Source organism: Contarinia nasturtii, unplaced genomic scaffold (genome assembly GCF_009176525.2).
Source record: "Contarinia nasturtii isolate CC-2019 unplaced genomic scaffold, AAFC_CNas_1.1 Cnas_scaffold_4084, whole genome shotgun sequence".
NCBI lineage: Eukaryota > Metazoa > Arthropoda > Insecta > Diptera > Cecidomyiidae > Contarinia > Contarinia nasturtii.
In genome coordinates, this window is record NW_022201380.1 from 456,409 (window position 1) to 481,058 (window position 24,650).

At 35.0% G+C, this 24,650-nt stretch overlaps 4 protein-coding genes across 6 annotated transcripts; all 4 read right to left on the minus strand.

The window, feature by feature from the left end:
- Positions 1-5,678: 5,678 nt before the first annotated feature.
- On the minus strand, positions 5,679-7,127 carry LOC116350416. The gene is made up of 3 exons (XM_031782210.1): positions 7,019-7,127; positions 5,926-6,881; positions 5,679-5,796 (listed from the first exon to the last, which is right to left on the minus strand). Exons 1-3 carry the CDS (start codon positions 7,067-7,069, stop codon positions 5,763-5,765), a joined length of 1,041 nt encoding a protein of 346 aa, XP_031638070.1. The 5' UTR covers positions 7,070-7,127; the 3' UTR covers positions 5,679-5,762.
- A 457-nt stretch (positions 7,128-7,584) lies between these two features.
- Positions 7,585-11,865, minus strand: LOC116350352 (zinc finger MYND domain-containing protein 11-like). Of its 2 annotated transcripts, none has more exons than XM_031782121.1 (9): positions 11,742-11,865; positions 11,458-11,651; positions 11,340-11,397; positions 10,814-10,991; positions 10,588-10,741; positions 9,976-10,231; positions 8,793-9,898; positions 8,623-8,729; positions 7,585-8,350 (listed from the first exon to the last, which is right to left on the minus strand). In XM_031782121.1, exons 1-8 carry the CDS (start codon positions 11,784-11,786, stop codon positions 8,684-8,686), a joined length of 2,037 nt encoding a protein of 678 aa, XP_031637981.1. In that variant the 5' UTR covers positions 11,787-11,865; the 3' UTR covers positions 7,585-8,350; positions 8,623-8,683. The 2 variants fall into 2 exon arrangements, with proteins under 2 accessions (XP_031637981.1, XP_031637982.1); XM_031782122.1 differs by having other exon boundaries at positions 7,587-8,350; positions 9,976-10,201.
- Positions 11,866-14,331: 2,466 nt separating this feature from the next.
- LOC116350379 (zinc finger MYND domain-containing protein 11-like) lies at positions 14,332-17,138 on the minus strand. 2 transcript variants are annotated; one of them, XM_031782162.1, is made up of 8 exons: positions 17,036-17,138; positions 16,808-16,943; positions 16,473-16,530; positions 16,184-16,349; positions 15,962-16,115; positions 15,674-15,892; positions 14,545-15,459; positions 14,332-14,464 (listed from the first exon to the last, which is right to left on the minus strand). In XM_031782162.1, the coding sequence occupies exons 2-7, from the start codon at positions 16,819-16,821 to the stop codon at positions 15,357-15,359; spliced, it is 714 nt and encodes a 237-aa protein (XP_031638022.1). In that variant the 5' UTR covers positions 16,822-16,943; positions 17,036-17,138; the 3' UTR covers positions 14,332-14,464; positions 14,545-15,356. The 2 variants fall into 2 exon arrangements, with proteins under 2 accessions (XP_031638022.1, XP_031638023.1); XM_031782163.1 differs by having other exon boundaries at positions 16,718-16,943.
- A 513-nt stretch (positions 17,139-17,651) lies between these two features.
- Positions 17,652-20,439, minus strand: LOC116350349 (zinc finger MYND domain-containing protein 11-like). The gene is made up of 7 exons (XM_031782116.1): positions 20,316-20,439; positions 20,055-20,233; positions 19,917-19,977; positions 19,712-19,812; positions 19,538-19,611; positions 19,080-19,474; positions 17,652-18,996 (listed from the first exon to the last, which is right to left on the minus strand). The coding sequence occupies exons 1-7, from the start codon at positions 20,355-20,357 to the stop codon at positions 17,785-17,787; spliced, it is 2,064 nt and encodes a 687-aa protein (XP_031637976.1). The 5' UTR covers positions 20,358-20,439; the 3' UTR covers positions 17,652-17,784.
- Positions 20,440-24,650: the final 4,211 nt, after the last annotated feature.

Sequence of the window (24,650 nt, forward strand, 5' to 3'; positions counted from 1 at the left end):
ACAAGTTTAATAGAATTGAGCTTTCGCTGCGGTAAACGCAATTCGTTTGATTTGAGAGACTATAACTCGATTGTCGCACTGGCCAAAAATCGCGTCAAAATTAGGATATATTGCCGTTCATCTATACTGCAGCGAAATGTTTTGAATTCGAATTCCAAATGGTTTGACATCATATCACAACTATGATATTTTTTTGGAATTTCCATCGCAAATCGAGAACATTTTCATCGAAAAATATTTTGAGGGGATGGTGATCCGAACCCTAGGAACCCATGCCAACACCTATGCATCACATCATTCAGATTTCGTCTTTTCTTCAGCCTTTCAGTAGACGTGCATAGTGGAATGTAAATGTCTTTTTTACAGCAATAAGACTCAAGACGCCACTCATTATTCTAACTTAGTTTAAAATCGTTTTAATATCTTTTGTTTATTGTATTAGTACTATTTTTTTAGTTTATTCTTTATTATTATTTTGCAACAATCCCCAATGATCCCTTGAAGTCAAATTTTGAATATTTTTGCTGTGGGTTGAGTTTTCGTCCAAACAAAAATGATTGTGGACATGACATATGCCCTACACAGCAAAGTACATTAATGTGCCCCAAAATCTCCTCTAATCATGTTTTTTAACATATATGCAAACATGTTTTGAGGTGGTTTCATTTTTTAGGTTTAACCACTGCACAGTGCACACAGTGGTATGCGCAGAAAAGTAAAAATTAACATCTTTTTTCATTTTTACGATTTTTCATCATACGGAATAGCCCTGAAATGCAACGGAAATTAGGACTTACATGTTTCGCCATCCATGTTTTTCAAACAAACTTCCCGTGTTAATAGCGAAAAATGAATTAAATGTGAACTAAAATATTTTGCTTGTTCTTTTCAGCTAGTAACTAAGGGGAAATGAATAAAAAATGAATAATGTTTCAATGAATCGAAGTTTGAATATATATTTATAGGAAAAGATGCTTTGTATGTTAAAACTAGAGTAGATTTTTTTCTATTTTGAACAATAAATTGTAGATATATATTTAAATCTATTTTATTAATTTTTTAATAATCTTTTTGTTGGGCACGACTATTTTCTTTCGACTGTTCGACTGCCATTTTAATTTTACGTAGAAATAAAGAGTCTTACGGGAGTAAGACGAACTTTTCCGCACGGTGGTAGTTGCGTATTCTATTAAGAAAGTTCAAAATAATATTTGTTCGATTTTTCAAGCCTTTCAAGTGGCGAAAGTTCGAGACAAAAAAATAACATTCGAAGGGTTTGGAGAAATTTCAACCAAAATTAAGGGTATCTCCCATACAAAATATTCGTTTAATTTTGTATGGGAGGTACCCCTAATTTTAATTGAAATCTCTTCAAACTTTCAGAATGTTATTTTTTTGGGTAAAAAATAGTCTGTGCAAAGTTTCACGTCATTAAAGTAGCATACAGGCATGGCTCCCATACAAAAATTCAATTTTTTGTGATTTTTTCAAGGAAACTGTACCAAAAAATAATTGTATCTCAAAACTAACCACGGATTCGGTTTTCTCGTGCCAAAAAACCCCCCAATACATATTTTTGAGTGTTTACTGTTTAGGTCTACATATAGTATGACTTTTGGACGAAAATTAGACTCTTTTTCATAGGTATCACTCCAAGCATGACTACAGATTTACCAGCATTGAAATTGTAATGTTACTAACCATTACATTAACATAAACGTCTGTAATAGTTAATAAAATTATAATAGCTATTAATGTAATACTAACATCTAACATTACAATTTCAATAGCTAATACCGATGTCTTGTTACAATAACAATGTGTTATCCGTGTCGTTAAAAATCTATCATTAATATTGAGACTTTTCAACACAACTTTAAGTTGAAAATATTTTTACAATAGATGGAGTTTGTGTCTGCTCTAAGCTCAGCATTGAAATTGATTGGGTTGATGAGCAATATCAATGATGAGCTTAGAGAAGACAAAGGCGCCATCTATTGTAAATATATTTCCAACTTTAAGTTGTATTGAAAAGTCTTATTATTAATGTTAGAGTTTTGACATTAGCGGCAGCGTTGAGTATCACATTATTATTGTAACGAAGCATTGCCCGTAATGTTATAAGAATAGCAATAGCTATTACTGGTAATGCTAGAATCTAACGTTACAATCGTAATGACGTTACTGTAATGCTTTGTTACAATTGTAATGTGTTACTGCAAAATGTAAATCTGTAAGCATGACATTTTTTTCCATCAACCAAAATCGCTCAAAATCTAATGATTTCTATTCCTCGGGACCCCCAATCATCCTGTGAAGTCAGTTTTTGAATTACTTTTCTTGTTTGAAAGTTATCGTATTAACAAATTTTTGCGTACATGGTACAGGGTACGCACATACATTCGGACATACAAAAAACGCTAGATTCGTATTCCCTGGCCCCAAAACACATAGAAAACACATTTTTGATGGGTGTTAATTTTTCGACCGATTCCAATACTTTACCTTATACCCTAGGTGTGTGCGGAAAAGTAAAATAATAATGTCGAATTCATTGATAATTTGTACCTGTTCGAGATTTTCAAATGAATGTATTGGATTATTCTTAAATCATGTTTATATTCAGGTTTTTAAGGTACCCAGAATCAATATTTAAGAACAAACGACAAAGGTCATTCTATAAACAATACATTCCAATTTTGTCTTTTGACTTGTTTGCTTCATTCTTTGAAAACACTAATAACAAATATCGGTCAAGTTCTTAGCTATTTGTACCTGCAGTCGAATATTGGCATTGCCAAATGTTTGTGCTGATTTTTTTTGACTGGAAAGTAATGAATATTTAAACACATTTGAGATGTGTATCCATCAAATATTTGTCTGCGAACAAACATGATTTATCATTTTGATGGAATGAGTGAAATTTCGTGAAAAAACGAATATTTTTCTTTTTGTATTCTGCCAATGAATAAGCCTGAAAATCGAAAACACAAAAAGTCGTAATAAATAGAGTTTTATTCATAAGAAAATAAATCAAACACAAAGCTTTGTATATGTTAAAGCGGGAGTAACTTTTATTAAAACATTTCTTAATTGGAGTAACATGTTTTTAATCCATTTTATTCTTTCAAAAATAATTTGTTTCGACTACCCGATGGCCTTTTACATCTACGAAAATTCAAAACAAAACGATGAATTACATTTATTAAAAATACAATTTTGGTCGCATCGGATGCTTCGAAAGCGGATAAGAATCGTTGCGCTTGATCTCCACTAAACCGTAACTGTTTGTCGACGAATTGCATTTCACTTGCAAATACCAGTCTTCTTCCACGTAAATGGTCAATTTACATGCGTTCTTCACTTTGCGACGTTCTTTATCCAACGATTGTAGTGTAGACGTTATATATTTGATAAGTGAAGCATTACACCACTGTACATAAATAATTTTCAGTTTTGGTGAATGTCTCACAAATGGAATGAGCCCATCGATCGAATGAACAAATACTGTGCGGAATTCTTCCAATTCTGGCAATTTGTCTGCCAAACATTGAATCTGATGATCACTGAGAATATTATTATAATAAAGATATTTTAGATTTGGCATGCGGCTAAGCACATCGACTGTTGTTTCGCGATAGCTGTTTTCATAAAACTCTATGTGAATGCTTTCTACAAACTCAATCTCTGGAAACTTTGGATGGAAGAAAAAGTCCTTATCAAAAATGTGCAAATGTAATATTTTAATCTGTCGATTTTTATGAATTGAGTGTAGATTTTCGATGATCTTTCCCACATTGTTGCCCTTTCTCATCCTTGATATTCTCAACACCAAATCATCTAAATTAATGCCGGTTTCAAGAAGCCAGTTCGTCGTTGTAATTGCAGGACAAAAATTAGCAGAAAATGCTCGAATATTTGGATTTCTCATAAAGAGCTCCTTCAGAGCAATCGGAATATCCTTTGGATTCCAATTATTTTGTTTCCATTCTAATTGCTTCAACGTTGGATATGTATGTGAAAATTCTTCAGATCCTATTTTATGCAAACTAAGGTACTCCACTTTTGTACAATATTTCAACAAATTATTAATTGAAGAACAATTAACTAAATCAACGATTTCAACATTTTGCAACACATCTTTTGCGTAGCTGCAATGGATTGCGTTCATTTTTGCCTGATGTTCATGGCTCCCGAATTGAATCATTTTCACATTTCCATTCATTTTCTCTCCAATCTGTTTAAATGTCTCAATTTCAGCGTATGAAGAGACTATTTTTGACATGCAAAATTTGAAAGTTTGAAATTTTGTGTCACAAACTTCAACTTTAAGATTTTCACCAAATTTGGACATTTCAAGCTTTTTATCTTTATATGTTCGATGGAAATGTTGATTGGCAAGTATAGAAAATCGTTTGCATGTCATTTTTATGTTGACCAGTTCTTTAATCGTCAACCAATCAAGAATTTGGAGAATACAATCGTCGTTCAATGCACAAAACTCGGTTTTTGACATTTTACTTGTGATTTGATTTCTTTTACATATCTTTCGCCGCTTTGCTTTATTCATCCTGAATACAATTTTTGATGACTCTGTTGTTAATAATGTCCACGGATCGAAATTGAAATTAAATTCGTCGATTTGATGGAACTCAGTCAATTACAAAATATCAACGTTATTGATGATAGTGTAATGTTGAATTTAGCACAAAATAACTTTATGAATTTATTATTTTTCACTGTAAAAACTGACTTGAAATCGAACTAAGTTTCCTTCCTTCTCTATAGCTTGAAAAATTTCAATTAATAGATTATTTCAAATTTTATTTTTTTCAAATTTTCGATGAAAATTCAGAGATTTTAAACACTTCAGAGCAGAGATTCAGAGATGTTAAACCCATTGTACTGATGGTAAGAAGCTGTTTTTGGTCCTTTTATAGTCTGTGAGTCATATTTTTTTACTGTCATTATCATTAGTTTTTTTTAGTCATTAGTTTGTCCGAGAAATGAACTTTGTTTTCTATCCCCTTTTTTTATCTTGCTGCTTTTCTTAAGACGGTTTCTACCTGCTAAACATAAAAAGGTCCATAATACAATGCTAGTTTATTTTGGTGTCAATACATGGTAATCACATGCAAATTTCTCAGAAAAAATCGATTTCAATTCAACCTAATTATATGAAATGTGAACCTTTTTTGAGTAGAAGCGATACGCATGGAAGAAAGTTTGAAAGAAAAGAAATGGTCATTAAGTACTATCAACAGTTACATTAAATGGACCCAATAAACGAGAGAATTTCAAGAAGAGTCAATAGAACAAATAATTAGCACATTTTCACCTTTAAAAGACAGTGCAGATCAGTAGTGTGCCTATTTTAGTGTACCTATTTTAGCTATTTGGATCAAAAAAACTTCGATTTATTAAAATGTGGATGAGACCGGACAATATTCTGCAATATAAATTATTTGATTGAGGCAAAGAGAAGATTCTTTTTGAGGAATTTTGTTGCCCGAAAAACAAATTTTTGAACAATAGTCAAGTCATATATTTGGAGAAATCGGCAGAGTTTTTCAGCTAAACTTAAATTTAGTCATAAAGTTCTTTAATTTTGTCATTAAGTTCATGGAATTTATCTAAATTTGACATTTTTTTCTTAAGATACTATCGTTTTTTCAAAATTATCATTTGAATGATTGTGTTAAAATTAATGCAGTTTTATTGATGTATTATATGATTGTAAAACTGGAGCAATGCCAAGTCAATTATTGGTCGTCTGCCATGTTCTTCCATGCATTCCTGTGACGAAAAAAAAAACAAAAGAATTTTTAATTATGTTGGAATCGTCAAGATTACAAAGTGTCTTCTCATTGTGAATTCTATGCAAGCAATTCTCCTTTTTCCTGCCCAAAAATTACTGTAACTCACCACATTTGTGCGCATGGTTTGCTGCACACGAGATTTTCTTTGCCATCTTCACCGCAGCAAATGCACCGCATTGTTGCTTTGGATTTTTCCTCGAGTTGTGCCCGTTCCGCTGCGGCCGTTCTTCGAATACCGATCACGATCTTTTTGTATTTATCGGTCAGTTCACCTTCAATCGTGTCTTTTTTTAGGATCAAATCTTGCATATCACGTTCCATCTCGGCAATTTGCTCGGCATGCTCCATTTTCAAGCGTTCCATTTGTGCGTTGAATTGTTCTTTTCCATTTTCAATCTCGATCACATGATTACACTGCAATTCAGCCACTCGGCGATTATGTTCTTTTTCAGTTTTTTCTTGATAATCCCACAGCTTCTTGTGAAAGTCGGCTTGGAATTGTTCTTTCATTCGTTCCATTTTCCCGAGACATACGCTTTCGGCTTCAAGACGCATGGCCTTCAATTGAGCGGCCAATTCGTCATTTTTGGCATGATTAACTGGATTTCCGTTTTCGTACTTTTCTTTCATTGCTTGCAATTCGGCGTTCAACGCATCACACGTTGATTTGCTGCTGGCAATCAATGCTCCAACATTATCTTCAAGCGATGACAGGATATCGACGGTAATTTCGCTTGATTTCGTTTGATTTTGATCTATACGTGGGTTTTCGTCATAAGAAGCCAATGGGTTGATTGGCATCGGCAATGATGGAGTATTCATTTCGACAATTCCATTGCCTTGAGCCATGAATTGAGTATTCAATTCAACGTTTGCATTATATTTGATTCTCTTCTCTTCAATCTTGCATACTTCATCGTATTCACGCTTTATTTGGACTGATCCCATAGAATTGCCGCACAGCTGAGTTGCTGCCATAACATTGGATCGTCTTGGCACAAATGGATTGCGTTGCATTGTATCGAACTGATACTGATCGAACCTTTTTTCTTCCTTCACACCCTGGCGATATTTGAGAGAAAATGATTATTTTCAGGAATGGAAAAAATTTAATTTGAAGAAATTGATCTCATGATTATTACATGTCTGACCTTAAATTGGTCTCATTGCTTCTACTTAAAAATCACTTCAATACTTACAGATTGAACATTAAATTTGTGTTCATCGAGCGTAAAATTTTTGGAATCCATGTCAAACAGCAAATAGTATGAAAATTTTTGTTTAAAAATAATTTAATTGGTTAAAAATTAATACGAACAAAAAGCAACACATGGACGCGCAAAATTATGTTGAGGTTAAAGACGCTAATTCTGTCACGATGCTTCAGAGATGCCCTTTAAATAAGTGGATTAGTTTAATGAAAAATTCTTGAAGTCACTTATTCGAAATTCTGGTCGTTGATTCAATTTCTTTTAAATTGTAAATAATTGATGTCAAATTTTTACTTTTCCGCACCACTAGTATAGGAAAGGTATTTTGAATTGATTTAAAATAATCTTTTGAAAAATACACGAATTTCTTTTCCTCTTCTGAAATAAAGTGTGAACAATTTCAAATTGTCGCCTTCAAAGTGATCTGATGTAAACAGAAATTCAATGATTTTATGTAAATAACAAATTGCTTTTACAAATATCGCTAGGGTTTATTGGTGAAGCAAATTTTGAATACAACAGAGAATAAGTTCAATTCAGCCTTATGACACCGATGATATTCACACTCATTCAAAAAATTGCGCGCAATTTCCAAACGTCTAAACAAATTGATTTCTATGCAAAAGATTTCTCAATGTAGAATGAATGAAAATAGCAAATAAATCGCGATACATTTGACTTGGTGCATAAATCAGCGCTATTTGGCTGTGTTTATTGTTTAAAATCTGATATTTATATTGTTGTATGTCTCATACATTGTTCATTGTAGATTTCATGCAAATGAGAATACAATGTATTCGTAGAATTGTATTTGCTTTATATTTTTTGTAAAAAAAAAATCAAATTAATTAAGATGCGGTTGCGAAAGATGAAGTAAATATTTACTGATTCTACATGGGGAGTCGCTCTCGTTTCGCAATATCGATATGAGTGAACATGGTCAATACACCGACTCTCACATCAATATGTGAGATATTTTGAATGAGCGTCTGATATAGATATACCACTGCCGACGGCGTCGTTCTTTTGACATTGGGTATTTTGAATATATAAAACTTAAAAGCTACATGTATTAAATCGTAGAGCGTAATTTTTTTGTTTTGTCTGTCAAAATTGTATGGATACAAATTTTGTTATTTTTTTAAATTAAAATAAATCGGATTCAGTTAGTTAGTCAGAACCAGAATTCTCTATTTCTGAATTAAAGTTGACTATTGTTTGGTGATTTTGTGACGATTTTCTGTAGCTTTTTTTACGCTCTGTTTTAAATAAAAAATGATTTTGTTTTCCATCAGCTTAATTTGAGGATGATTGAAAATCAGACATTAGGCTCGAGCTATGCATATAGCGGCTGCTATTTTATAGGTGCTATTCATAGGCGCTATTTAATTCGTGTGCTGTGTGTAACACCGAGTAGGAATATCATAGCCTACTATTCTTTTGTACATTTGAATGTGAGTACGAGAGAGATGTAGAAAATAACGCACAATATGCATAAATGCATTAAAACGAGATAAATAGCGCCTATGAATAGCAGCTATGAAATAGCGGCCGCTATATCCATAGCTCAAACCTAATGTCTGTTGAAAATCTAAAAAATGGGCTTTGGCCATTCAAATTTGGAATTGTTATATGAATGTCGTTGCCGTCATTCTATTCATCTGGTTTGGTTACTTTGTTCTGGGCCTTGTAGATGTTCCTGTAAAATGCATCAAAATTGATAAAAAAACATTCACCTCCAACTAAGCTTGTCTGAACTTACCACATCTTAACGCATTCTGTGCTGCAAAAAAACTTGTGGTTGAACACTTTTCCGCAGATGCAATAGATCCTTCCTCGGTTTTCGTCCAACAATCGTGCACGTTCGGTATTTTTGATGCCAACCACAATGCCTTGGTACTTATTTTCAAGACTGGCCTTCTCATCAGCCGCAGCTTGAATTTGTCGTTTCATTTCTGTCACGATTTCATTGTGTTCCCTTGTCATTTTATCAATTTCATCGATTGCCCATTTCTTTTCCAAATCCAATTCAATTCGATGGCTCTTCCGCAAATCGTTCACAATACGATTTCGTTCTTTTTCAAATTTCAATTCAGTTTTCAACACTGCTGCACAGTGTTGGGCCCGGAATTTTATTTTTAGCTCATCCATTTGATGTTCGTGCTCTAATTTGGCATCGGTCAGTGCAGCGTCTTTATCGGTTATCATTTTGGCCACCAAGCGATTGGCCTCATTCAAATCCTTTTCAATTTGATCAACAAATTGACCGTTCTTTTCACCATGCTGCTGTTTGGGTTGTGTTTCTCTAAGCTGTTCATTTGCTTTGATTAACAACCGCCTTAAATTGTCCCGATCCAATCTTATAGCCTTTAATTGTTCAATTAGTTCGTTATTTTTAGCCAAATGAGCAGCTGCCCGAATCGCCTGTGACGATTCTGATAACTTTTGTTTGTTGACATTGAGAAGCTTGGTCAGGCTATTGTCAATTATTGACAGCATATCGGTGCTCATGGTTTTTACACTTTCTTCAAGCAATTGTTTACAGTGCAAGTGCCCCCAAATCAATGAGTCCCCGTCGAGTGACGATTCAGGGACCGGTGGGGTTTCAACATCAGAGGCTGATGTCGGTGTTGTTTCAACATCAGATGTTGTTAGGGCGTCGATGGCGATCCGTGGACGCTTCTTTGCAATGACCGGTTCATCAACGCTGTCCCCCGATGTCGTTGCTACGAAGTGATTTTCATTGTAATTGGGGAACATAGCCTTGTGATGATCGTCAAATTTATTGTTATCGAATCGAGTATGAGGCAATCTCTTATTGACTTCGCCATGCTTTTTCTTCACGTTGGCCGCATACAATTCCAGCTCCTAATAAGAGAACAGACATGAAAGAATTTAAAAAAAAATCCTTCAACAACAATGACCAATTCCAGTTCAACTGTTACCTGCAGAGCCGCTTTGATATCGTCCGCGTCAACATTGATGTTTGACAAACTTGGAACGTCAATCGAGTAAAGTGAGCATTGCTTCGATGGGATCACATTAAATTCGGTGTGATCGAAAAATACCACTTTGATGTCGTTCTCAAAGACCGATATCAGCTTGGCTGGCCAATGCGAATAGCCCTTCTTAGCCGGCCAAAAATCAGTGGATCGATTCAACTTGGCCCAGCTAAAGCGGCGTAACGACAATGATTTTAGTCTAGAAACAACTTCAAACTTAGAAGCAGAGTTTTGCTCAGCGCTGCTGCCATCTACAGCATATTAAAATATCTTGCTGAGAATGCGTCGTCTGTCGCATGTGAAGGTACGTAGCAGTTTATACATCACAGCGAACAACAATACATGCATTGTTCTCTAATCAATCGTTTGAATGTTTTGAGTCACATAATCGTGAAGAGAACAATGCATACATTCTTGTTCACTGTGATGTAAAAACTGCTACGTACCTTCGCATGCGACGGACGACGCATTCTCAGCAAGATATTTTAGTATGCTGTGGATGGCAGCAGCGCTGAACAATACTCTGCTTTGAAGGTACTAAAATATCACACTCACAGTAGAAGATGAGGCTTGCCACATGCCATTGTGCGCCATTTATCCGGACGAGTGTACTTGTTGCGATAGCATTCGGCACAGCTTAAAATCGAATTGACTTCAGATTGGCCAAATTCCAGCAATTTTTTGGCGTTTTCGGTGAATTCATGACGCTCTATTGAAAACGAACAATGATTTTAGTCTAGAGACAATTTCAAGCATAGAAGGTATAAAATGCCATACTCACCGCTGTAGTAAACGAAGCAATTGTGGAAGATGTTTTGCAAGTCATTGGTGAACGCATAGAAACTATCGTAGATACGGCCATCAACCTTTTTACATACGGCTAAATCGATCGGATTGACGACAGCGTTGTGGTGTTTCGATTGCTTCTTCCAATCAACCATGTATTGCAGCACTTTGAACTGAAATAGTAGAAAAGAGCAACGTGAAAACAACGTAGAATATACAGAAAATTTAAAATATGGCAATATTTCGTGTTGCGAAACAACTGGCCAGCTGCTAGTTAACACTAGGTGTTGCAGCAATAATCTTGCTTTCACTGGTGAATATTACATCGACCGTGACTTTAAACATGCTTCAGCGACACCAAACTTGCTACATTGATCGACTTGCACAGTAAAAATCAGTTGGCGTCAATGCAACTGCTGTGCATGTTGCCGAAACAGCTTTTTGGTTCGGATCTTCTTCACAATGCCAATACTAGCCACATGCAAATTGCAAACATTCGTATTAAAACAAAAACAACTCACGTCGGACACGCTCAAAACCTTGGCCATTGTGTACTTCAGCAAATCCAACGACTCTTGTCTGCAAATAAATTAGTTAACAGACACTGTTCTCCTCACCTAACATTCTCTCTTTACTCACTGTCCATGGCTGGTGGCCGCTTCCATTTCCAAAGCGCTGCAAATCGCACATTCAATCGTATTGGTCGATGTATTGATGCGGCAGTTCTTGGCATTGACCTTCAAACACTTATCATGGTACGAGCGGAAACATTTGGAACAGCTGATTTTTAGGCTTTTTTCATGGCAATAGTAGCAAAACTTATCACGAACATCCTGTAAAGCCAAAAATTGCGAGGCCTTGTACGATGATTAACAAAAATGGTTTTTCTTTCAATCGAATCTCTACCATATCGAGCGACTTACCAAACTTTCTGATGATCTTACTGTCTGTGCCAATTTATTTTCCATTCTTTGATTATCATGCACAAACCAAAGCAATTAGATTAATTAATCGAGAAAAGTTCGCAACAAAATAGAGCATTCACCATGAAGTCACACGTATGTGTGGTTAGGTGTATTGCGACTGTCAAATTCAGAATGTATGATAGAAAAAACATCATCGATGAATGAACGCACGCAAAACATGACTTTTTAATTCAATTCTCATTTAAATAAAAAAGATTTAATTTATGGTATGGAAAATTCATATATGGCTTCAATTCACATTGGAAAAATATGTCTGGAAGAATGACGAAAAATCACGAAAATTTTCAAAAATATTTTTCATAACGAACCAATCGCACATTTTTACTTTTCCGCACACCCACTGTGTGCACACTGTGCAGTAAAGTATTGCAATCGCCCCAAAATGTTGAAATAGCGTTTTTCTATGCGATTTTTTTTTTTCAATAACAAAAATCGAATTATTTTCACTTTTTATATCTCGTATGAAAAATGTATTACAATTAGTATAAGTCTTGCATTTTAGTTAAATAAATAAAGAAAAATCGTTCTTTAAGATTGGTGAGTTTAATATTTGTTGCATTATTTGCATATATTTTGTATACGAATTAATGGCGATCTACACTGCCGACAGAAAGTTTAACGTTTAGTACGTTTAACGATTTTCATACAAAGTGCCGTTTTTCACACTTATCGCGGACCATGAAGGAGACATTTCCGATAGATGGTCTATTCAGAAGAAATTCAAATCACAGTATGGATTGCATTTCATCTGAAGGAAATAACTGACCGAAATGAAAACTGAACAAAGAATGTTATAACCTAAAAATCCATAAAAATTACTCGATGAATATGAAAAATCGAATAAATGAATCGAATAAAAAAATGCCCACCATTAGGCAATTTCTGGTCGATCTCTACATTCTAGTTATTATCCAGTAGTAATTGTTGTAAACTCTCTTCCGTCAGCCACTCGTCAAATCTATGAATGGAAAATGATTGCAAAACATTTATGCCAAATAAAAATGACTCAACAGGGGTCAATAGGTGTCGTCGATTAATACTTACCTATCGCTCCATCCGAGGTAGTGGACGAAATATTCGATTTCTTCGCCGATTTGATAACCGCTGTTCTGCAATATTGTTGCCTCATACCACGCTGCGCCATCGTAGGCTAAAACGGTATCACCTGAAAATGTATAAAAATGGATGAAAATCCAATCGGATGAAATCAAACCGAAATTTCAACCAATTACCATTTGTAAATTTTAATTCTGGCATGTTGCTAATTTAAATTGCTGTTCAAGTGCAATATATGTTCAGTGCAAAACAACAACAATATACATAACCAACGACGACCGTTCGTTGTATCCATACCGTCAGTAAATGTTGGCTTTTATAGATAATGTAAATGGTCTCTGGTCACCCACACGAGTCACCTGGAAATAGAAGAAAAATAGCATCAATCGTTACTTGTTGAGTAATTGGATATTTTTTTCATAAGATATTGTAAAATACGCTCGCAAGATCAATATTCGGTTCGTTTCAAGTTCAATGACGCGATAATTGATCTTTACATTGATACATATTTTCGCAATAATGTCTAATGCATAATGTCTAATTTTCACATGAAATCAACAATTATGCACACACATGCGCGCTGGGGGGGTTTTCCGGTTAAATTTTTAGGGTAAATTTTTAGGAGATTTACCCCCTCTGAGAATTTTTTTCTCAGATTTGCAATATAAATGTATAAACCAAAGCATGAAGATAAGGCAAAATTGCTTGCCAGCGCCACCAAATGACTCCATATGATTCTATATAGTTCTGCGGTTGCCAGCGGTACTAATCTCTAATAGAGCGTTGCCGAACTGTCATTATCGTCGTGCATTGGTATAAACAATAGCAAAAATACACTGATTTTGAAGTCAAACTCGCTTCGCATGCCAACACACAAGTCTATTTGTTTTCCTCATGCAAAATTGTTATTTTAGTTTTCCATATAAATACCCCCCTCCCCCCCTCGAGACCAAAGTCAATTTGACCCCCCCCCCCTGTGTGATTATGCAACATATATGATCATCAAAATCAATGTCGATGCATTGTCGATGTTGTTGTTGCCGATTATTCTAGTAAATTCCGCTTTAGCATGACGCAAATGAATATCCAATCACGAATTCCAACATGATTCGATCAAAAATACGTTATTAAAATGTGGCTCAATGTTTTTCGGGAAATAAATTTCAGTTCGGTAAAGAAAGAAATTTGGAAACAGTGCGGAAGAGTTAAACTTACAGATTTTTTTATCGTAAAAAAGTACAAGCCATGGATCCCAAAAATACATTATGTAAACTACTGGATTACACCTTTTACAGAATATCATTTGTTTCGGCATAATAAAGAAATATCAGATTGAGAGTTCTGAAGAAGGAATAAATTAAAAAAAATCGCTATCTCGGCTTTCGAATTTAATTGGATAAAAAGAGTTTTAAAGAATTACAAAACATGTTTTTTCATATAAAAAGAATATTCTTTGAATTCAAATGTTTAGATGCTTCGGTTCCTTGCATACTTTGGGTCGTTCAATTAAAAAAAGCTTTGGCTTTGAACGTGGAAAATATGAATTAATAATAGAGGATTGATTTGGATTGTTTAGTTCGTTTTGCTATAGGTTTTGATCCGTCCTACAGAGAAAAACCAAAAAGAAAAAATTAGTTCATCAAATTTGTTTCTCGAATATAAAAAATATAAAAAACCTGTATACCAAATTCCGCTTTCACGTCGGATTTCTTGTACTCTTTCAAATGTCTCCGTCCCTTGGCCCCATCCCATTTTCCAATTGTGCTTTAATGTCGTTGTTTTCCTCTGTGAGTGCCTGAATTACCTTGTCCATGTGTTTCACTTTTTCATTCAGTTTTTCGATGGCCTTTCGTGCGTTATTCATCAATGCTTCATGTTGGCGTTTCGTTTTGATCAATACTTGACGCTGTGCATGCCACTCATTTTTCTCATCTTCATGTTTCTTATTCAGTTCCTCAATTTCGTTGGCATGATCGTGCTTTGTTTCAATCAGCGCATTTTTTGTGTCCACAATTTCTAGATTCATTTCGGAAACAACGGTATGTAATTGTGCTGATAATTTCTTTTTCTTAGATTGGCAACCGGCAAGAGTCTCTTTTGTCTTTTTCAACTCGGTTTGCAGCGATTCCAATTTCAATTTGATGGCATTTTCGAAATTCATCGCACTGTTCTGGATAAATTTAATACTGTCGGCAATTTGGGACCGAAAGATCTGCGATTTGGTTGTGTCACAACGCGTGGATGATTCCATGTGTGATTCGATGAGATCATCGATACCTGAATCATTTATACTTGGGCTGGCTCTTGGATAGTGGTGGTCATGTTGAAAGAGTGTCGTTGTGTTGTCTTCATGGGCACTCTGGTGCTTGCTTTGCACGTCATTTTTTGCATGTCGGGAATAACGTCGTTTTTTCACCGGGGGCTTATCATCAGTAGCCTCGAAACAGGTGCTTTGGGTCGATCCGTCGGATGACACGTAGTCTGGAAACATTTGCTTCATATGACCAGATAAGTATGTTGATTTGAATGGTATTGATTTTGAATTAAAACATGAACGACCAAATTTTTCTTCGATGGATTTTCGGTACAAATCGATCTCCTGTGGGAAAAGAGACATTTTTTAACACACTTTGATTGGCCGCTGAGAATGAATTAAACAATAATAAATAAACCATGCTCATTGGAAATGTTATCGCTCACAGCTTGATTGATACAAGTGTCTCTTTGAGCCATTTTCAGCACCAAATAACACTGGCAGTGTGTATAATAACAGGGAGATGTGTATGTCTTAGGTGAATGAAAAAATATCTCACCTCCAATGAGGATCACTTTCATCCGATCTCATATTCGGTGTTTCGGTCGAATAAATGGTGCTTTTTGAAATACTGCGGCTATCAACGTTGACAAATTCCGGATGACCGAATAAAATGATTGTGCTTTCATTACTACCGATAGACACCAATTTCGCCGGCCAATATACGAAACCCTTTCTCACGGGCCAAAAATCCAATGAACGATTCAGCTTCACCCAGCTAAAGCGGCGTAACGACAATGAAAATTATTTTAGTCCAGAGACAATTCCAAATTTCGATGGTACTCACAGTAGAAGATGAGGCACCGCACAGGCTCTTGTGCGCCAGTCATTCGGGTACATATGTTTGCTTTTGTAGCAATCTGAACAGCTGGAAATGGCCTGAGTTTCGAGAGTGCAGAACTCAAACAATGATCGGGCGGCTTTGGTGCGCTCATGACGTCCTGTAATTGAATAAAAAAACACTATTTAGTCAGCATCATTGATAGATATCACCCAATTTATTGCATACCGCCGTAACAAATGCAACAATTATGCAAAATACATTCGATATCTATGAGGAATGCGAAAAAACTTGCATATCGTTGACCATCGATGTTGTCGGCAATTGTGTCCAAGTCAATTGGATTCACAGCGGTGGCGTTGTAACTTGAGTCCATATTTTTGAAAACACGAAACTGAAAAGATATGTACAAAGGTGTGAATAGAGAGTCACAAAAGATGTTGAATGTGCCTTTTAAGGAAGTTTTTTTTAATCGAACAATAATTGAAGTCGCGATATGATTGATAATCGAACTTACCTTTGGCTTTTTCAAAACATTGGCCATAGTGTACTTGAGCAAATCGAGGATGTCTTGCCTGAAAATTGATGAACAATCAAAGCGAATTTTCGGAATTATTACAAGCAGAGGAACGACTGGCAGGATTTGTGAATTGCGTTGAATGAGTAGTCGCCACTTTTGACTGTCACATGATTTTTACGCGGTGACAATATGAGTCTGTGCTATATTTGTGGGTAGATCTTCCCGACCTTTCTGACACTGACCATAAAGTACACTCTCTATTCAAAGCAGTTCACGTCCTCCAAAGCAGGCATTGGTTGATGCTTCGTCAACTGTGCAAACAATACAATTACTTCCGACATTCCATCGATGATTTGTCATCGGTTTCAAGCACTTTGGATGAAATGATCGAATGCACGTGGGACAACCAACTGAACAGATTTTCGTGCACTTTTCATGGCAAATCCAACAGTACTGATCACGTTGATCCTATCGAATGAAAAGTCCAATTAGAGATGCGGTATTTAACACTCAAACATTCATACTGGAAATAAATTCTGATTGGAATAATTGGTACTTACTTGTGTTTCACTTGTTGATTCCATGCTCAAACGTTTCAGAATGATATTTTTCGCCATAATCGAGATTATTCGGGAACTTTTTCGTATTATTTGTGACGTGTCACATGAATTAAGGTTAAGTGACGCCCAATTTAAGACAAATCAATCAATAGACGCCGTGAGCTATGTGTCAAGGGTGCGTTCGTTGTGGATGTGAATTTGGCGCGAAACATGAGACCGAAAATAACATTCTTGATTCACAAAGATGCTTTTTTCGGGCCAAACTGATACAAATGTTTGGATTTCTATAATGATTTCTATCACAAAACTCATCATTTAGAGAAATTACAATCACTTAATAAGGAATTTTTAAAACAAAAATGACTCTTTTATCTATTTGAATTAACAGCTTTATGGAAAAATGTAAAATTTAAATTTTCAATCGATTGATGATTGAATTAGTGTAATAGAAGTCTAGATGGAGTGAATACGTTGTAAATCAATGTAGAGTGTGTTGAAAACCACTCAAGATAAACATTTTGACATTTTTTGCTAGAAATTTTTGCGAACAAATTCAATCTTCGTATTTTTTATCATAAAGTTGTTTCTAAATGGTATTTAGTAAATACAACAAAAATTGATTTGAATAAAGTTTTATTATTATTTGTGATTCGTTTCAAATACATAATTCTTCCATGTAATATCAAACTATACTAAATAGAATTCAGAAAAAAGCACGGCTTTTCACTCCAAATGTGTGATATTTCGCCTTATTCATTGTCAGTGAAAGATGTCTTTGCTTGCTTCTTATAATCATCAATGGCACGTTCAACTTCGTCGCGCAGATTCTTTTGATGTTGTTCGCGAATCTCGTCTATCTGTGATTGATGTTCTTTTTCCAATTTTTCTTGAAATTTTTTCATCATTTTCCGGTGACCAATTTCAAGATTTTCGCGCAATTGTTCCGCTGAATTTTTATGATTTCTCTTCAACGTGGCAATCTTCTCATTTGCTTTGACCAGTTCATTTTTCGTATCCGAATGTTCGGAATTCATGACTTCAATTTGTACCATCAAGGTTTGATTTTCGGCATGTAATTGTTTGAGTGATTGATTCAGTTTTTTCATTTCTCTGGCATGATCGTTTTTCACAACGTCCATTGTTCGTTTGGCTTCCGAACTCTGTAGAGTTTTCATGATCTCGACCGTTGTATTTCGTTCAAGCAATTTCCTCTGCAAATCGTTGTTTTTTCTTTCCAATTTAGACAAATTTTGTTGTAATTTTTTCTGGTCGTGTTCAATGGCATCATTTTTTTGTTCAATCCCGCGATGCAGAGAGCCGCTTTCTTCAGTCAACGACATCAATTTATTAGGAAAGTCCGTGTCATACGCGTCTTTTATCATAGTTAATCCAGGTGCAATGCTTGCATTCATTTTTAATTGGTTGCGCTCAGAAATTACGGCCTTCAAACGTTCGTTCAACTCCTTGTTTAATCTTTGACTATTAGCGTATTGACCTTTTAAGGCGTTCCATTCATTTTGTTGAACCTCGAATTTTGGCAGTAATGTACTACTCAACAAACTCACCACCTGTCTGAATTCGTTTAATGTATCATTTTCATGGTCGTTCCGCTGCTTTTTAGCTGAAATTTCATCGATGCCAGTATTATTATCGGCACAGTCTTCATCGGGGACATCTTGAATGATTTCGTTTTGTATTTGCGTACGGTCATTGTCAATCCGCCGCTTTTTAGCTGGATTTTCATCGATGCCAATATTATCAATGCGGCCACCATATGAGGTACTTTCTTCATCTTGGATGCGGATGAAATTATTATGCGTCGGCAAGCTGTTGTCATAACCCGAAAACATGGCCTTCGTGTGTTCCTTAATACGATCCAAATCAAATGGTGTGCATGGCAATGTGTCCACAAAACGGCAATTGAACTTCCTTTGAACGTTCGCTGCATACTGTTTCAGCTCCTGCAAATAAAATGATTAGAATCAAAGGTCCATCTCCAAGCTTAGCTAAACAATGATCACTGCTCAATAGACGTTAGATTTACCTCAATGGCTGCAGCCATCCATGAACCATCCATTTGTTGGGCCTCGTTGATTGTGTCGGTTGTATACAGTTGACAGTTTTCTTGTGAAATATTGACAAATTTGTCATCGTCAAAGAAAATGACTTTGATTTCGCCCCGATTAGCTGTGCCGGAGATAAACTTGGCTGGCCAATACTTAAACCCTTTTTCGATTGGCCAAAAGTTTAACGAACGCGTAGCTCTGACTGGTAACTTTGCCCATAGCAACAAATGTTGTTTATTGCAAGCAATTGTGCGCCATTCCATTGGCTTCAAACGTTTGTTTTCATAACAAATCGTGCAGCTGGAAATTGCTTCTGTTTCTTGAGTACAGAATTTCAATAAATCGTAGGCCTCTTGCGCAAAATTGGGATTTTCTGTGAATTTAAAAAAATTCCATCAATTTCATCACACCTTTCTGAAATAGGGGTGTAGCTCACCTGAGTATATGGCACAGGCACAGTTGTGATAAAGGCACTTTACATCTACGATGAACGCATAGATACTGCTATACCTAAGGGGAGAATCACAAAAGAAAAGAATAGAATTAATTTAAAGTAATCGACTAGTAATCAAAAAACAATCGGAAACATATAATGAAAAATTTGCTATACCGTTGGCATTTGACATCGTTATTGATTTTACTGAGATCAATCGGCACCAAGATCTCTTTAGATGCCTTTTGCCAACCGGCGGAATTCTTTAGTTTAAGGAACTGAAACGGAAAAATGACCATATCAACTAGATGTCAAAACAAAAACAGATCTTGCCCGCACCCCGCACACCCAGTATGGAAAGGGTATTATTGGTTACACTCACGTTTGGATTGCGCATCACATCAGTTATTACATACTTTAACAATTTCAATTGCTGTCGATTGCTAGAAAAATATACCGAATAGAATTTAAATATTAGTCTTTGTCATTCAAACAAGTGGTTGATGCGAATGAGACTTACTTGACGGCATCCTTCGATTTGCGCATCATAATGCATACCGAACATATTTTCGATTTTGTTACGCCAACGTTGTCCAGATCAGGGTCCATGCACGTTTGGTGGAATGATCGAAAACAGGTACAACACTGGATTTCTGTTTGTCCAGTATGGCAAGTCCAACAATATTTATCGTGACCATTCTAGAGAATCCACGATAAAAAAAAGTCCACATTAAACATACTAAATTGTTATTTTCCACGATCTGTGACGATAAATACTTACCTTGCCCTTTTTGGCACCTCTAGTTCGAGTTTTTGTTGACATGTTTAAACAGGATGATTTTCTTGACAAAAATTACGAGTTTTTCAACAAATGTGTAGCAGTGCGATTGAACATACAACCAGCCATTGACAGTTAACAGTTTGTGGTTAGAGTTATGCTACGATGATGTTCATATGATGAGCACGTTCATGAGCTATGAGTGAGTTCATTGCGGATTTGAAAAAATTGCGTAATCAAATCAATTAATTGAAGTAAAAAGGAACAATAGATTGTGGAAACGAAAGTTTACTTTATTGATTTTAACTCTCAATTTTTTTACATTTTATTTACTATTCTTCAATTTGCGTCATCAAGTCAGTGATCTTTATTTGATGTTCAGTGAGCATTTGTTCTTGTGTTTTAACATTGAGTAGACATACTTCATATTTTGATTTTGCAGACAATTCCAATTCAATGGACTGATTCAGTTCACCATTCTTCTGCTCAATCTCGTGATTTAGTAAACGGATTCGATCATTCAAGGTGTTTAGTTCATTCTGTTGAACATCAAATTTTGACTTCATTTTACCTTGCAGATCTAGCAACTGTTGAAAGCAATCCACTTCACTTGTTTTTTCGCTGGAATTTCGTCGCTGTCATCCGAAATATGTATCATTTTCTTCATCTTGTATGCTTGCGAGATTCTTCTGTGTTGTATCAACTATTGGCAAACTATCGTTGTAGCCCGGAAACATGGCATTCATGTGTTCATCAATACGATCCAAATCAAATGGTGTGCATGGCAATGTGTCTACAAAACGACAATTGAACTTCCTTTCAATGTTCGCTGCATACTGTTTCAGATCCTGCAAATAGAATGATTTTTAATTCTATGAAATTCAACATTTTAGTTTAATTAAACAGTCACAGGTCATAAGAACTTACCTCTAAAACTGGATTGATTTTGTCTTTCTGATTACGTCTTTCATTGATAGTTTCTGACATTTTGGTTGTATACAGTTGGCAATTTTTCGGTGAAATATTGACAAATTTCTCATCATCAAAGAAAATAACTTTGATTTTGTCCCAATTGGCTGTGCTGGAGACAAGCGGGGTTGACGTATATGAGATTGGGAACTTTTTTATGCGAACGCAGCTGATCAGCGCCATCTCACATTAGTTCGAATTAGATCGAAAAACTGAATTTAATTCTGTAGCATTGAAATGAAAAAGAGAAAAAACAACAACAATAGCACGGCCACACAGAGCTGTACATCTATGCGTGCTGATGCATACATACACATATACGCTTTCTTCATTCTTTCATTCCATTGTTATACGTATCTCACTGGTCAACAGATCTATGTAGCCATGTTACTGTTGTTGTTTTTTTCTCTTTTTCGATTCAATTCATTGTAACTAAATTGAGTTCAACTGTGGAATACAAGATGGCACAGATGAGGGGAATTCGCATTTTGTCTCTTCATAGGCTTAGCCGGTTGGCTGGAGATGAACTTAGCTGGCCAATACTTAAAACCTTTTTTAATGGGCCAAAAGTTTATGGAAACCGTAGCTCTGGATGGTATCTTTGCCCAGAGCAACAAATGCTTTTTATTGCAAGCAATTGTGTGCCATTCGTGTGGTTTCAAACGTTTATTTTCATAACAAATCATACAACTGGAAATTGCTTCCACTTCATCTTAACAAAATATGAATAATTCTCTGGCCCATCGGGATAATGAGGGATGTCTGTCTGTGAAAATTTTTGAAAATGAAAAAATAATTCAATTCTTCAAAAAAATCATATATATCAACGAGAAACGAATACAACGTGGCGTACTTCTGGTCCACAAGGTTCTTCTTGATTGCATTGAGATCAATTGGCTTGACAATCTTTGGATTGTTTGTAAAATTTTGTAAATTCTTCAGCACATTGAACTGAAATGTACAAATTAACGCAATTTTAACAATGTGGTTACAAAAAAATCAAATAAAGGTCTTATTTCTGGATTATACACACATCTGAGTTACGTTCAACTTCAGTCATTATATAGTTCAGCATTTTCAATTGATCGGGACCCCTAGAAAAATATGACGAATAAAATTGAATTGGTAAACCTTTCTTATTTGAACAAATCATAGATGCTACACAGAGAGAAAAAATGTGGTATTCAATTTTGGTAGATTTAATATAAAATCAACCAACAACGAATTAGATTTACCATTTTTGACATCTCTGAGGCATATTTTCCAAAAGAGACTATTAGTTGAATAAGTTTTACCAATTGATTCACCAAATTCATGAGGTCGCGTCATAAGAATCATTACTAAGAACTAATAAAAAAGAAGACAAAATAAATGAACCCATAAAAAATATGTATTTGTCTTTAATTTTGATTCTTATTATGCTTCATTCGATTGAAGGCTGAACGAAAAATGCCTTGCTAGTTATTAGGTTTATCTATCAAGCTTAGAGCCTATCGCAGTTTATTTTATATAATAATGGATTTTAATTGATAATAGCAATGGGAGGAAATGACAGCAAATTTCGATTCGAGTTGTAAAATTACATTGACGTCCCCTTTGAAATTCGGTGCGCCACCGTCGGCTCAAAGAGACTTGAAGTCTTCACATCCTCTCATTGGATAAAAGTATGTTTTCTTAATTGCATTTTACTTGAAATTTTTTTTGCATATTTTGTGATTTTCCATATTTGGTCGTAATTTCCTGTTTTTTGTGCATAGTAGATACCTACCAATTTGTGTATTCACAAATGTGTATTCAAACTTTCACCTATAGATGGCAGTATGACCCAACACAAGCGCTACAGTGGACATGAGAAAGAAAATTATCTGACATATGACATATTTGTTTTCCTTTGTTATTGTAAACAATTCATAAAAGTCGTATTTTCTTCTCATCAACTACGTACGAAATTCACATTATTTTACAATATAATCTAAATCAAACAATATTATCAATATGGAGTCGAAATATATCGATCAATCAGAAAATTTTAATGCTGATCAATGGAAAAAATCAACTCTCAATATGTTGGAAGTGGATGAGATCAACATCTGAAAATGATGCGAAAAGTGAACGTGATGATTTTAAGAATGATCATTTTCAAAATGAATCTTTGGACGAATACGAAAAAAAATTCCAGTTGCCGAACGCAAATTTCTTGACGAATCATGTCAAGCTATATACGCCGAAATATGGTTAATCAGACAACGAGCCCATGCAAGAGTTCTAAGAGGAAAGCAATTGATTGCAAAGTAAGTGTTTTGCTAGGGGAAAATTTCGAATAAAATAAGTTACGAATATGCTGCGTATAAGAATATAAACCGCATATACGGAAGAATATTTGCAAATAATATTTGCAAATAACTTCGTATATATGTGGTTTATACGCAAATATGCAGCGTATATGCGGCATACTTGCGATGTCTTCATCTATTTGTAGTATATTCAGTAAAAAATACTTGCGTATAAACCGTATAAACATATAGATAATTCCCCCTAGGTGTTTTGTCATTGCAATTAATTTTAAATTTGAGTAAATTGAATATATTACTTTTCAGGATACAAATGAAAAAAAAAATTGCCATAAAGCAACAACAATACACTGAATATGCAAATGACATTTGTGATATCACGTTTATAATAGAAAATTAGTGAAAAGTTGATTTTAAAAGTTTTTCGTTCAATCTTTTTTTTTTTAAACACAAAAATGGAAGAACAATATGAAGAAAACCAAGGAAATTGTCTAATCTGCCAAAATGATCTGGAAATAGGCGAAGCAGATAACCCTCATCCGAAATTTACTTACAAATGTCTTGAATGCGTTGCTGTTTCACATGTATTCTGTTTGGCTCAATGGATAAATTCGTTCGTTCGTTCGTAGGCAAAAAATATTTTTATTTTGTTCGTTCGTTCGTTCGTAGAAAATAAAATGTTCGGATTGTTCGTTCGTTGTTCGTAAGGTGTTCGTTCGTTTGTTCGTTCGTTGTTCGTAGGAAAAGTATGAAAATAAAATAATTATTTTATTAGTGAAATCGAAAGAAGATGAAGATGCTGAAATTCTCTCCTTTTTACTTTGAGTTAATGCTGAGGCAATGAAGCAACGTTCCGAATATACAAATGTATATTAAGTTTATATTCACAGTACACAGAAAATATATCTACCAACTATTTTCGTCACAAAATTGATATCAGAAATTTTGTGTTTCAAATGTAGGTTTCGTCACTCGTTCTTCACCTCGATAGAGGTTTTTTATTTGATATCAATAGTTTTGTAATTCAATGTTAAAGATTCAAGAAACATGAATTTGAATCTTTTTCAAATACAATGAA